At 39.0% G+C, this 15586-nt stretch overlaps 1 protein-coding gene across 9 annotated transcripts in view; it reads right to left on the bottom strand.

Moving 5' to 3' along the window:
* Window positions 1-15267, bottom strand: part of TMEM161B (transmembrane protein 161B) — a 46151-nt gene extending 30884 nt beyond the window's left edge. For 3 of the 9 annotated variants that reach the window (XM_068176448.1, XM_068176446.1, XM_068176447.1), the window contains exons 1-3: window positions 14815-15260; window positions 7956-8059; window positions 3423-3503 (exon numbers count right to left, since the gene is read on the bottom strand). In XM_068176448.1, the coding sequence (XP_068032549.1) occupies window positions 3423-3503; window positions 7956-8059; window positions 14815-14817 (188 nt within the window). In that variant the 5' untranslated portion in view covers window positions 14818-15260. Of the gene's footprint in view, window positions 1-3422; window positions 3504-7955; window positions 8060-14814 lie in introns of all 9 variants that reach the window. The other 6 variants (XM_068176442.1, XM_068176443.1, XM_068176445.1 and 3 more) reach the window with 6 other exon arrangements.
* Window positions 15268-15586: the final 319 nt, after the last annotated feature.

Below are 15586 nucleotides of genomic sequence, written 5' to 3'. Positions count from 1 at the left end.
CAATGCTTTCATCTTAGCTCATATGTGAGAAGAAAATACAAGCAGAAAGCATTAATAAAAATGTTCAGGTTATATTAATGCTTAATATAACCAGAAGCACAAGAATTTTAACGGACAAACTAGAGGTAGGAATCTAAAGCATTACTCAAAAAATTCAGCTGTGCGAATCTATACAAGAAGTCCCAAACACTGCCCAAGGACTAGACTACTTGCAAGCTCCTGTGTACCTCCATGCCTGCAGCAATACTCCCGATTATGTTCCTACTGCCTGTATCCAGGAGTACTACCATCTTGAGTGAGATAAGCATTTTTACCACTGAAGCCATTTCAGATCAACAAAACTTGGTGTTCCTACACTTCAATTATCCCAGGGCCCCACAATCCAAGAGGCACAGACGGAACATACGCAGGACCATTGAATGCTGTAGTACAAAGTAATTCACAGTATCTATGGACCTTTTCATTAACCTAACAATTTCATATTATAAAAACTATTCAGAAGCAGGAAACCTGACTAATATTCCTGTGCTCCTAAAGCCTACAGTATAATATACTGAAGGGTAACATGCACTGAATAAAACTGACTAAAATTTCACACTACAGCTGTTTTTAAGGCAAATTTTCAAGCAAGCTCCTTGTATCTCCTTTAATCATTTCTCTTTAAATTAGTTCAGACTGAGAGTGTATTTAAGGAGCAAGTATTACACTTTGCAAGACCATGGTCTTGACAAAGCAGATTCTTTATCTTGCAAAGTATTCTTTATCATGGGGAGTATCAAACAGATGCATCCTTATTTCTCCCACACTATGTGTTTCACATCTCCTTGTGGGGATGACACAGAAGATGTACATTCCATTTTGTGCAACCTAAATCAGTAAATCCAAACCAACTCAACAGGAACAATTCCCACTTAACTATGGTTCTTCACAAACCAGAGTCACTTCTTTCAAGGACACAGAGGTACATTCATTCATTAAAAAGTAATTTATTATTAATTCAGTTGTTAAACAAGCAAAGCAAACATAATTTAAGCCTCCACATTACTGCTTTAGTTTCTTTGAAGTTTTATATTCCCCTTTGATTAACATTCACCCTGGTACAACCACTACTACTGCTATTGCAAAGGACTGGCAAGGCTGAGGAAAGGCAATAAGAGCAAAGGCACAATTATTATGTGGCAGTGCAATTGTGTTTTTCAGTTTAAGACTCCTTCGGGTGGACTTAAACTTATAATTACATAATTGAAGTTATTTCACATATGAATAAATATCACTGGTTACATGGATAATTACAAATTACGCTCTTATTAGCAATTATTTTGCCTCATTTTTGTCACAGAAAACTGTTAAGATAAAAAGAGATTCTTAATTTTAAGGAATGTTGAAAAAAAATTACTACTTTACAAGGAACAACTTAACCCAGAGAATGATGGGGAATGATGCTGAATCCAATTGGCAGTTGGTCACTAAGAGTGCTCCAGAAGGCTCAGTACTGGGCCTGATCCTGTTCAAGATCTTTATAGATCATCTGGACAAGGGGATGGAGGGTACCCTCAGTAAATTTCCAAACACTAAGTTGGATGGGAATGTTGATCTCCTGAAGGGCAGGAAGGCTCTGGCGAGGGATGTGAATAGGCTGGATCAATGGACTGACACCAATGGCATGAGGTTCAACAAGTCAAAGTGCTGGGTCCTACACTTGAGTCACAACAAGCCAATGCCATGCTACAGGATGGGGCAGAGTCACTGAGAACTGTCCAGCGGAAGAGGATCTGGGGCTGCTGGTTAACAGTGACTGAACATAAGCCAGCACAGGCCTAGAGGGCCAAGACCACATCCTGGCTTGTGTCAGACATAATGTGGGCAGCAGGACCAGGGCAGTGACTGTATTCTGCAGTCAGCATTGCTGAGGTCACACCTAGAATCCTGTGTTCAGTTTTGGGCCCCTCACAACCAGAAAGACATTGAGGTGCTCGAGCAAGTCCATGGCCATGGAACTAGGGAAGAGTCTGGAGTACAAGTTAGATGAGGAGAAGCTGAAGGAGCTGGGGGCACTCAGCCTGGAGAAAAGGAGGCTCACAGGGAACCTTCTTGTTCTCTACAACTGCCTGAGGGAAGGTGATAGCTGAGTGGGGGATGGGCTCTTCTCAAGATTAACTACTGACAGGGTAAGAGGACCTATCTTCAAGCTGTGTCAGGGGAGGTTCAGGATGGACCTCAAGAGGAATTTTGCCATGGAATTGGAATGGGCTACCCTTCTTGGGCAGTATGTGGTGGAGTCATCATCCCTGGAGGTTTTCAAGAAATTACTGGATGTGGCCTTTAGGGCCACAATTGACATGTGATCAAAGGTTGATCTCAGAGGTCTTTTCCAACCTAAATGAGGCAAATATGATTGCTAACCATGCCACTTAAGAGCTAAGAAACAGGAAGAAAAATTAAATTACAATTAACAGATTATATGAGCAGTGCAGAGATTAATTCAAATCTTAAAATTTATAGAGAGTTTGTACTGGGATAAAGAAACAGAACCAGAAAATACTGCCTGTGCTGCCAAAAAGAAAACCAGAGTGGGTTGTTTGGTTCTAAATAAAGCCAATTTAGACATATTCCATCAACATGGCCAGCTCCACCACCTCAAGATGTCTCAGTTCTTGACGCAGTTGTACTTCTGGTATGGCTGTTTAGAACTTCATGTCTGAATACCAGAAATCTATTTCCAGCTTAAGCTGATAGACAGCTATTCCATGCCCTCAGTTGTCTTTTGATAGATTCAGCAAGCCCAGCTCTTTTAGCACCCTTGAGTAAGACAGACTTTGTTTCCTGGATGATCCTAACAGCTCTCTTCACCTGTTCACATACAAAATTAATTTTTCTTGAACACAAGTGATCAGAACTGCACACAGTAATCCAGAGAAAGTTCTACGTTGGTGTTTTGTCCAAGACAATTAATATTTCCCTCTCTCTTCACAAGAAACATTTCATATAATATATCCTAGGAGCCCATTTACCTTTTTTGCAGCTGTGTTAAAAGTGGTGGCTTATAGTAATCCTATGTTGAACTAATATACTCAAATCTTTCAAGATGAAAAACTACAATCCTAAGATTTGTTTCCACAGTTTTTATCTAAATGCATACCTACACTAAAAAAACTTGCTATCAAATTAGCATTTTACAGACCATTTTACGGACAGAAATTAACCAGTTCTGCACAATTTCGGAATATCCAGCTCTGTTAAACTGAAAAAACATGTTTTGATAAAGAACTGTGACAACTAATGCAAGCAGGGCAGTCATTTGCAAATAGCAGTTTTTAACTCATGCTAAGACAAAAGTAGGCTGGCAAAGTTATTAGATGAACCATATCATGCTGAAAAAAACCCAAGAGGTGAGGGAAGACAAGCTTAAAACAAGTATTTACCTATCTTTTTTACTTTTCCCTCTTTGCTTCCCTGCAAGAATCCGCAGTTCTTCTTCAGTGGGATGTTGATACCACCGCAAGCTAAAGAAAAAGAAAATCTCAAGTAAAACAATACCATTATTAGCAATTTAGAGCATGGCTTTCAAAAAAATGTATCACAACACAAGATTTACATACTTACTAAGACACCTGTCATTTGTCACTCCTAAGCAAGACACCTTTGTGTGCAAGTAATGGCACATGAAAAACCTGCCTGAACTGAACAACAGCTAGAGTTCAGTTCTCTACAGCAAATGAGGCATTTATACATAATTTAAAAGCTCTGCCACTTAGTCATTCACATGAGAGCCCTTCAGTTCTCTAAACACCAGCTTTTAAAGATATCATCAAATACAGCAAACACAGTCATATAAGGTGCAAAAGTTCACTAGAATAATTATACCACTACAATTACTCATTAAAACCATATTCGATACAACTTAATAAAGTATATTATATCCCTGCCAAACCCAGTAATTTTCCAGAATCTGAAATATCTATTATCTAATAATCATTACCAATGTTTTCTCTTAAACAGAGCAAATCGTAACATCAACATCCCTTTCCTTAAACACCTTCTCAGGGATATCTTCAACTTCTACTACAAAAAGTGCTATTTAAAAAATCACTAATTTTCACATGGTTGACCTATAAGTCTTTCCAGTTTCACAGATCAATGCAGCATTCATTGCTCATTCATTTAAAAGGCAAGAAATGGCACAGAAATTTTGAAGAGGACAAACAGAGATGGTTAAGTGTCTAAGATGGTATATTTTATCTAAATTTCTAAGTATGGCAAAAACCTTAGTAGCTGAAACAAGCCTTTTCCACATTCAACACAGGAAGGTTACTGTCCAGATACAGGAAGTCACTATGATCTCTACTCTGAAATGCTGCGGTAAAGGAGACCAAGTATTAACACGGACAGACTTGAGAAATGTGTGTGGAAGTAGTAAGCCACTAATTGCCACCCATGGTGACATGGGTCAACACATGATAAAGGAATCCACAACCACCACCTCACATAAAGAAAACTTCACCAAGTAGGACCATTCACATCCATGCTGGTGAATCAGAGAAAACGTCAGATCCAATTTCAAAAAGTTAGCAAAGGCAAATTTGGAAGGCATCAAAACTCAAACAATCTCAAGCCATATAATAACACTTGATTCCCAGCTTTGTTTTAGAAGGGCTTCCTTCATCTTGGGAACTCTTCAAGAGAAAAGAATGCTAGTACCAGCCAACAGAACATCAAATTATTGCACACTGCAAATTTCCATTGAAGGAATTCACTGCCCATTCCAAAACTGAAAACGGCAAATATTCCAAACTTTGAATGAACACAGTTTTGGATGGGGGAAAAAGGAACTGAATTTTGTATAAGTAAGAGTGAAAGTTACTTCAGTAATTCATTTTTATAATGTGTAGTACAGTTGAGGAATCTGTGATTTGCAAACTTTGCAGCAAAAGAGACTTTAAGACTGAGATACAAATAAACCAGAGAAACAAGCTATTCATCCAAGAAGTTAAACTTCTCTGGAGATGTTAACTTCTATCCTTCACATGACCAAAAGCAACTGTGAAAAAGCAGAGATATATTCTCCTGTTTTGTCATTTACCACATCACCCTGATCTGCACTTGGGATGCTAATGATGAAAGCCACCTATGAGGTAAAGAAATTTTTCAAAATATTTCCTGCACAGACAGAGAAATGTTACTTAATGCAGCAGAACAGACAAAATTATTGTTCTGTGTAGCATGCTAACACAAATCAAGCCACAAATTATACCACAATTTGCTCCTAACTATACTACAAAACAACATTGCAAGTGATAGCTAATTACAACTAATAATATAAAGAGTTTTGGTATTTTTCAGTTGATAAACCTACATATCTTACATTTAAAATCTCAAAACCAAAAGACTTCAACAAACATTTTCATAAAGATAATAGAAAGTAGTATATATCTGTTTTAGCTTACATATGCTTAAAACTGAAATCCCACAGCTGATTACCTTGTGGCTTTGACATATCCAAATCGGTCTGAATAGCAACACACACACAGACATGCCCTAGTTAATCTGAATAAAGGTCATTAACGAATCTACAACAAAACGTCCATTTTCTCCTGTATCCTGACATGGCCTGAAAACACAGTAGCTAAAATAGCTGAGTGACTTAAAAGCAATGTTTGGGTAGAGAATGTTTTATTAGTTAAAAGTTATGCAAGGCCTATGCAAATATTTAGGCTGCCAAATATTTCAATAAAGCTATTTAGTTGCATTCAAGCTCTGAAAATATCACTGACTGAAAAAGTATGTATTTCTTAACAAATTTATGTAAATTGCTTTTCAAGAGTCAATGATAGCTATTTATTCCATTAACAAGTAACTACCTGAAGTCTGTCTGTCCTAACAATTCTTTTAGATTTTTGAGAAGTCTTTGTTTCCTTTTAACGGACTTCCCATAAACAGAAACAGCCATCTTTAAACAAACTAGTCACTTAATGTTTCTGTCTTGTCTGATAACATGTTTATCCTCCCTCCCATTTAGCAAGGACTATCTACAGACATTTCAGATCCATCTTGCCTGCCAATCCTTTGGAAGCAGGATATTCAAAGTCACTTAAAAACCACTGTTGGATACCAAAGACTAGTTGACATTTACTAACAAAGATAAGAAGGAGCGGGTGATAATTTTTCCTTAGACAGCTGGACTGCTTTAGGAGTGTGCCTCTACCTGCACACTTACGTGTATAAAACCCTCTAACACCACCCACACAGGTCTGTCAAATATCGCTGGCAAAAAGACAGCACGATGGAGAAATAGGTTAAAGATAACAGATAGTTTATTACGTTAACTAAGAAAATAACTGCTTTTCTTTCTGCCATTAAAATTCAGATTCTTGTTGCATGAATCTTCTGACTTATTTTTATTTCTAAAACACAGGATTATTTCTAATTATTTATAAAATTCCTGTATTAAGGGAATTATTCAGAGTGCCTGAAATTACAATGCACTAAAATAGCAACCAGATAAATAAAAGAAAATTGAAAAGCAGTAACAGGCTACTAACATGGAAGGTAATAATAAAACTCCCACTGACTTCAGGAAGAGCAGAATTACTTAAGCACAAGTGCTGAAATCCTGCATGAAGTATTTATCAATCTGCAGATGCACAAAGATAAACAGAGAAATGGATTTGAAAATATTTGAACAGCAAACTTCTCCCTATCACTGGCACATGGCATGCCTTAAAACAAGGATATAATGAGTGAAAATTTCTCAAGAATGAGGAACATGGGCATTATAGTGACAAATTATTTTGCAAGAGCAATTAGATATTTAAATTTTCAAATAAAAGTTTACATCGATCTTAGACATAAAAGGTATAATATGCAATTTGGATAATTGTAAATAAAAAAGACTCTCATTGTGACACATCTTAAAAATAAACGGTAGGCAGTTTCATATTCATTAGTGTCATGTTCTTTTTAGAGCACAAGAAATATGATCAACACCCTGCCAATATGGTTAACAGTGAAACTTCACACAACATTAAGAGGATGATTCCTGTTTGTGTTATCCACCTGACAATTACTGTTTTCTGTTATATCTAACTACACCTAAACAACATTTACAGTCACTTTTCATTAGCAACTTGATGGGTGATGAAATCTGGAATATTAAAAAGGAACAAGTTGATAATTATGAGAAGCAGAGTAAAAAGTCAATGCAAAGACTTGTTAATACTCCTATGGAGTACATTATTATTCAAGGATACCACTTCAGAAGGCAGGCAGTAAGGATTTGATAGTCTCAAAATTTTAACAGTTACAAAAGACAGCACACTACCTGCTAATCATATGAAGTGGTCTTCTTACCAAATGAAAAAACACAGTATCTGTGATTTCTTTTAATATTTAACATACTGGTTTATATTCAAAATAGCTGCTGTTTTTCATTGTTATTATGGATACAGCCACACAGGGAATACTCCCCTTGCAACTCATTATGTCTGTTTGATCTACTGCTACAAGGAAGTAGTGTACTGAAATTTATACTAATCCTGTCATTTGACATATTAAAAAAGGAATAGCATTTTTAATAAATATCTAAGCACTCTTCAATGCAAGGCTAATCAGGAGGTAGATTATCAACAACACAGAGACAGTACAGAGGAAAATACTTTTATTCTTCAGCATATTGTATTCAATTTACCTTTTAATATTAAAAGATGCACCTTGTACCTTCAATATAAGAGCTGAACAACAATTAACTTTATGACTGATACAAATAATAGCAACAAACAAGTATGCTCTTTTACAGCGACGCTTTCATTTTGCCTTGAGCCCACAAATCAGGTGTAACAATGTTATGGTAATAAATTTAATAAAAGTCAATTATTTAAAAAAACTCCATACAAAATCACTGTGTTTTACTCTTACTACTCTGATGCATAATTGCATTACCATATTCACACTTATCTTACCTGCCACTACAGAGAAGCCAACGAGCAAGAGAATAGTGAGGTATGATCTTCTGTATGACACTAGCCATTACCATGGTAACCACCAACTGTACACCTATCACACCCTGTAGAGAAGTAAGTTAATAACAAGTCAGTATGTGTTTTAGAAAAGTGGTGAAGTACCTTAAAAAAAAAAATTAGTAACAGTCTGCAAAACAGGCATGATACACTGGGGAGGAATGGGGGGAGTGAGGGGGCAGAATACTGAAGCAGTTAAAACCAAATTCTCTGAAACTTGCTACAGTCAAACTTCATCAAAGGGAAAAGGCATTCTCAGGTCACCAAAGCTAATCTCCCTGAAGAGGTCCATCAAGTTTCTTTGGTCCTCTAGAGTCGCTTCACCTTCTCCCTTCTTGGAATTTCTACTGCTTCTACACTTGGTGCCATCAACTCCTTGAGGTACCTCAAACAGTAAAACCTCACTTTTGTTTATGTTCTATTTCACTGATACCAGGATTGTGCATAGTTCTGCACATACATTACTCAAACCCACTCCCACCAATTCCCTAGCTAAGGGAAGTGCAGTTCTAATGAAAAAGTGTTACCAGCTGCATGCACAATATATACGCTATACTTACATTACTAAATTGCTAAGGAAGTATATATTCTTTGGGTACAAAATAAACCATTTTAAAGTCAAATGTTTCTTCTGACCATCTCACACTAAGTCCTATAACCACTTCCACCCAATATAAGAGAGAAATCACTGTCCCTTCATCTAGCCTTTCTACTAAGCCATTATTCTCGGAATTCACTCTCTCAGGGTGAACTCAATTAATATTTCTCTAGAATCTTGTATTTATTAGAAGCACAGCCTAACCAGATGTCAGTACGTCTCTTCATTTACTCCTAGAGCTTCCTATCTGTAAGGGAAAGAAATTGCCTTAACTCAAAGCAAGAGAAGGGAAGAAAATGCAAGTTGAGGCAGTTATTTTTATATAAGGCAGCAGGTCCACTAGCTGATTTAAAATACTCACAATTCAAGAGTCTACTTAAAAGTTTACCAACAGAAACTAATTTCCTTACTCAAACAAAGGCTGCACATTGGAACAGAACCCATTAGGAACAATTTCTCTTAGCCACTGAATGTCTTTCTGCACCCTATATACATCTTTCTAGCATAAATTTATAGTGTTTATTCCCATAAAGTTACTGATGTATTTGATAAAAACAGAAATACCTACAAACCTCTCAGTGTACAAACAAAAATAACCTAGCAAATTTTAGGCCCCTTGAAAAAAAACCCAAAACAACCAAACCTAAAACCCCAATGATATCTCTAAACTTAATTTTGACTTTGTGGAGGAAATATCCTAATATCCTTATGGTCTTTTTCTACACTTTAAGCAATTTAAAATGTATATACATCTATATATACACATACATGCCATATGTGGGCATTTTTCTCAGTTCCTGAAGGTTAGTAATGAATCACAAGCAATATACTAATAGAGAAAAGTTGTCACAAGATTTTTTTTTAAATCCACTGCATTAATCTTCCTGCAATCTACCAAGAACACTAGTCACAATAACACATTAGATGATACAGTGAGTTAAAATAACACGCTGTGTGCACAGCACGACTTTTTGCCAACTCTACCTTTTTTCCTCTATGTGTTTACACTCTACTTGTAGGTTTACTAACACACTCCAGAAAAATCTACAACACCCCAAACTACCCCATATTACAACACTAGAACACATTTTCCCTCCATCCCCAAATACAGGGCTCAATTCAGGCTCTGTCTAGATCCAGTCTTCCCCACACTTCTGAGCCTTCACTTTACACTAGTATCAGTTTAAATTCAAAACAACTCATCTCAGAACCATATATGAAGACTGGGTGCTGGTTTCTGCCAATATCTTATATCCTTTACTTGCACACTCTATATTAGAGAACACAGGAGTCAGATCATAGTCAGAAATCTACAACTTTAAAAATCTAGAGTATAAGAAATAGAATTATATGTGTTTGAGGAAGAAGATGCTCAATGGCAAAGCCGACACCACAGGGGGTTTTGAGGACCTCTGGTAAACAAACCCTGGAACCCACCACCTGATCTGTGTTGAAGTAATAAGCACACAATTAGTGATTGGGTTGACTTGAAACTAAGAGAAGCACTACTCACTGTTAAGAGATGAGGAACTGCTACACTGATTAAATAAAGTGTCTGCAGTTACAGAATAGTTTGTGGAATTGAAACCATTTTATAAGGCCTTCAACATTGATTCCACATACATCCATGTCCCTATCATGCTTCAGGCTTTGCAGCTTTAAACTTGAAACCAAGTTCAAGACACTAGAGAGAGAGGTCTGTATTCTGCTGATCAAAGACATTTCTGTCAATCTCTCTAATACTGGGAAGAACAGGGACCAAAGCTGACTATGTAAGTCAGTTTTTCTGCAAAACACAGGCTGGCAAGCAACCTCCTGGTCAAAAACAAGACTGAAATGGTACAGCCAAGCAGCAACAACACAGTTTAATAAACCGCAGTCTGGCTGTATTTCTACCACAGAGGAAGATCTTTAATGAGAGATGTCTCAGAAGTCTTGAGGACTGTGTTCACTTCCTGATCCTCCAGCAACCATGGCATTCCTACCTTTATTTTAATAATTCAACATACTTTACATAAAAGCTTTAAATGAAACATAGCAGAGAGCACATTAAGTGGTCCACAAGAATAGTTTCAGCAGTTACACTAAAGTGAAGATTGAGAGATTTCTTAAAATTGGGAGGAAAGATATGGCAGGCAAAAAATGCAAAAGCGTAAGATTGAACAAAGTATAACCTGGACTTTGGTTTTCACAGTCTTTTATCGTACATACCTGGAGACAGAGTTGCTGATTAGTAGAAGGACAAAAACCAAGAATAATCAATTAAGATAAAGTTACAATACTCTTATCTACACTGTAAGTGTACTTATAAAACACCAACAGCTATCTCACAGTAACAAAAAAAAATCCAACAATTTTTTAGAAGTACTTCTACCTAAAGAACATTTTTCTTTCCATCATAAAATGATTTATAGAACATGAAGTACAAAGACAGACAAGGTTGATTGTATTATGCAAAGACACCACTCCAGTCTCCTTATTTTAACCTTGCCCAAGGTTATTCCTCCTTACCTGTAGTAAAAAGGCACAGGTTTCTGTCTTTTCTTCCCTTTATCACCTATCTACCTATTAAAAATAATTTAAATACCCAGCTTTACACAGGACTTTGAAACTACTTGTTGTCATATAGTAACCATCTCCCCCATTACAAGATGAGGGCATTGAGCTGAAGCCAACTGCTGTATGCACCAGGACTGCAGTAGGGATACAACTACATGACTGAAAAACAGCTGGTAGAATCCCATTCACAACTGCACCTTCAGAAATTTAATGCCCAGTGCTTACTTTCTGAAGTGGCAAGTCTTGTGAAAACAAGATTTTAACACAACTGTACTTGAGTATTCTACAGATGTTAATATGGGGCATGACAGTATCTTTCAATGGTAGCACACAAACACACTAACATGGCTGATGATTTTTCAAGTAAGAAACTGAAAAGGTATTGGAACAGTAGTGGCCACCAATATTTCTAAGAGAATATAACAAATACTCCTATCTCCTGCAATTTTAAAAGTGCAATGGTATTTGTGAAGTCTGGAAGACAAATCCACTTTGAAATGCCATTTAATAACTGACACATAACTGGCTTTTGCTGTAAATGAGACTTTTCCCCATATAAATTTTTCTTCATATGCAAATTTTTCTCCCTATGTTTATGTCCATGCTAAAACTCCAGCTCCCAAAAGCCAAATAGTGTTCTCCTGAAACATAAATGCAATTCAAAATTGTTTCCTAAACAGTAGAAAATATTATATAGGGTAGCCAAAGAAAAGTGAGCTTGCTGTGCAACATCTTAAAGTGAATGCTTCCTTTGAAAAGGATTGCTTTCACAGATTTCCTATAGTCGTTATGATAATCAGCAATCTGAGGCAATTCAAATCATATGGTTTGTTGAAATCAGACATTCATATAGCTAATTTTAGAAAAGAAATCTATGCCAAGAGAACTCTTAAAAAAAAAATCAGATTTTTACTTTTTTTCTGTTCTCATGACCAAGGCTTCCCTGAATTAGAATTTTCATGCACCTACCATTGTTTACAAAGAAGATGCTTAAAGTGGCATGAAGAATATACAAGGTGTTAAATAATATCACCTAACTGCTCACCCTCACAGAGTCTTTCATACCCAAAGGCAACTTCTCTCTTGACCAGTGTCTTTCTGCAGAGTCAAAGAAGAGCAATAAACTGCTGTGTGGAAAGACTCAGATGTGCATGACTCCCTTTGAAACAAGGTGATTTGTTTGAAACCAAACAGCTTTAGTCAGTGAATAGCATTTTACCTGAAAGTCCTGCTTCATTTACCACTGAGGCTCTCTAAGTACAAAGATTACAGAACTAATTAGGCAAATCATATTATTGCTACAGAAATCTCATGGACGGAACAAGGGCATTTATAAAAATGCAAATTTATCATTATTACTGAAAAGGCAATACAGAATACCTGTTGCAGTGAACACCAATATATGTGGAATATATCATTAAATTATAAGTAAAACTAGTTCAGAGAAATTATGTACTACACAGGGAAAAGAAGATTATACGCCATTACTACTTTTCCAAGATTTTCAAAATTTAGTTTGCTCAGAATTTCCACAAATAAGACAAGTAGGAACTACAGAAGTTCCCACTCTCTAGAAGATTTGCTTTTTAAAGAACAGGCTCTGCCATTACAGGAATCATTCCAAGAAAAAAAAGTGAGAAGACCTTAATGCCTCTGCTGAACAGTCTAAAACACCATGGTCTTACAAAGTATTAAGACACTTCTGCAGAGCTTAAAGTCATGGTCTAACTGGCACTGCAATTGCACAGAGTCCTGACAGTCCCAGCCTGGCAGGTGTTGATGTTTATAACCTGATTCCTAAGCCTCTTGGTACAAAAGAAACTGATTAATACTTCATTCTCCTGTTGCTCTGGAAATGGAAAATACAGCTTCCAAACAGCATAGAAGTAGACTACCATCTTTTGCCATTGCTAATGTCACAGAATCACACACTGCCAGCACCCAGTACAGAAAACTGGACCTGATCTTTCAACCCCATTAGGCAACACAAGCAAGCACTCAATTAATTTAAATAAGAACCGGCAATGAAAAGAAAAACTTTTTTGCTTGCAATTTTCCAAATGTAGCTTCCCATACTAGACCACACCACTCACAGACTCCTACAAATGAGAGAAGCATCTCAAGGCCTTTTGAATAAATATTCTAACCCCTGCAGAAAAGAAAAAAAAAAGAAAAAAGAAAAAGACTTCATGAGAAAAAAATACAATTCCTTTCATAAGCAAGAATTTACACTATAAAAACTACTTTAGTGGAACAACATGATTAAACTCCTAAGTAGGAGAACAATTAAAAGGCAGATTTTATCAAAAATATACTCGTAAAGTGCATTTCTTAACACTTAGATCAATGAGCAAACATTGGTGCCATAGCTAAAATGACATACTGACACATTCATATAGTCACCTGAAAGTGAAATATATTAATGGCGGACACAAAATATGTTTTTATAGCTGCAGACCCTGTTCCTTGTATCTCAGATATAACTATATTCAAGGCTAAGCCAATAAATTCCAGTGTTTTAAATGCTAAGACCTAAATAGCATATCTCTGTAGAGATATATCTTTATAATTTTAATATTCATTAAATACTTAGCCTGCTCTATTGAAGCAACATATATCCAACAAAGTTACATCGTTAGTAGGAATTACACCAAACTTTGTTCCACTGTGTTACAAAGTCACTTATTGTACACTATATTTAGCCCAATAAATTGTATCTGTGCTGAAATACTTGCTGTGAAAAACAATTTGAGGTGAGACTTTTTTTCATTATACCCTCTCCCACCCCAACTGCTCTGTGATTCTGCAACACTCAGGTGCTGCCACAGCACACTTGGCAGCTGTGACATGACCCAGAGCACCAACAGCAAACTTGTGGCAATAAACAACAAAGCACCTGGCAAAGGTTTCTGAATATATCCAAGATCACATACACGCTCCGTTTACAAGGGATTTAAGGAGATCCGACAAGGCAATTATACTCATAGAATCAATGCTGGGAAAGAACTTGGGATCATCAAGACCAAATGTCAACCCAGCACTGCCACTGTCATCCCTGAACCTCTAAAACACATCACCGAGCACCAGGTCCAAAGGTTTCTAAAACACAGGGACTGTGACTCCACCACCTCGCTGGGCAACTTATTCTAATGCCTGAGCACCCAAACAGTAAATTTTCTTTTTTCTAGTATCTAATTTATATTTCCAGTGTCTTAGCTTGAGGCCGTTTCCCTGAATCTCACTGCAGGCACGGTAGAAGAGACCAGCCCCCACCCCACTACAACCTCCTGTCAGGTAGTTACAGAGAGAGAGAAGAATCTTGCGCATTTATAAAGAGATATCCTAACGCCGTTACAAAGCACTAAGTGCAGTGGCTCATTCTACTTCCCAGTGGAAAAGCAGCAGAGAGGGAAACAACCACTGGGCAGTGGAACCGTGTAAGATCGGTGTAAGACCGCGGAAGGCAGCAGACGCCGCAGTTTTCCATTCACGAGCGCCAATTATAGAGCTCGATGGTGCCACTCCGCTGCCTCCTTGGCCCCGACTCGCCCAAACCCCCGAGCTGTCCCCACAGCCAGGGACCGGGGCCTGCAACAGCTCAGCCCCGAGCCAAGGGAGGCAAGCAGACCCGGCCGCCCCGCTCACCATGGTGCCCGCGTCGGCCCCGCCAGCCGCCGCTGCCGTCCAGCTCGGCCCCACTCCCGGCACATAAATCCGCCCGCTCGCCGCTCCCGACCAGCGCACCCCGAGGTCACGTCGGGATCCCGCCGCGAACAAGGCCCGCCAGAGTTGTCCGATCAGCCGCCTGCGCGGGCGGAGCACCGGAGCGCTGAGATGGCGCCGCGACGGACAGCCACGGCCTTACTGCTCTACCCCCGCCGAATAGTGACAAGCGAAGAAGGCAGAGGCGCCTGCCGCGGCGCACGGCCCGCGGGCCCCTTGGAGACAGCCCTGTCAGGCGTCGCGGGGCCAGCCTGTCCCGGGCAGGGCACCGCCGCGACCCCAACCACGTGACACGAGAGGGCGCCCCGACCGCGGAGTTTCCCCAACTCCCGAACCCCGCGTGAGGCGCGGCACCGCCGGAGCACCGGGAGAGGAGCAGGGGGAGCGGGGAAGGGTCCGACCCGGCGGCAGCGCGAGCGGAGCCCGGCGGAGGAGTGGGGAGAAGAGGGCGTGCGCATGCGCCGAGGTCGGTTCGCGCTCCGCCGTGCCGGCGATGCGCATGCGCAGCTGTGCGGCCTGAGGGCGGAAGGTGGCTGCGCTCGTGGCCGGTCGTGGCCGCTGTTAGCGGTACCCAGGGGCGGCTCTCGGAGGAACGAGGTGGGGTCGCTTGGCCCGAGGGAAATAGGTGCCCCCCTTGCAGAATACCCAGTACTGCGCACCACCTGGATCTGTCCGAAAGGGGTACACCTGGATA

The sequence above is a fragment of the Anomalospiza imberbis genome, chromosome Z (genome assembly GCF_031753505.1).
Source record: "Anomalospiza imberbis isolate Cuckoo-Finch-1a 21T00152 chromosome Z, ASM3175350v1, whole genome shotgun sequence".
Taxonomy (NCBI): domain Eukaryota; kingdom Metazoa; phylum Chordata; class Aves; order Passeriformes; family Viduidae; genus Anomalospiza; species Anomalospiza imberbis.
This window is presented reverse-complemented; position numbering and strand designations above follow the sequence as displayed.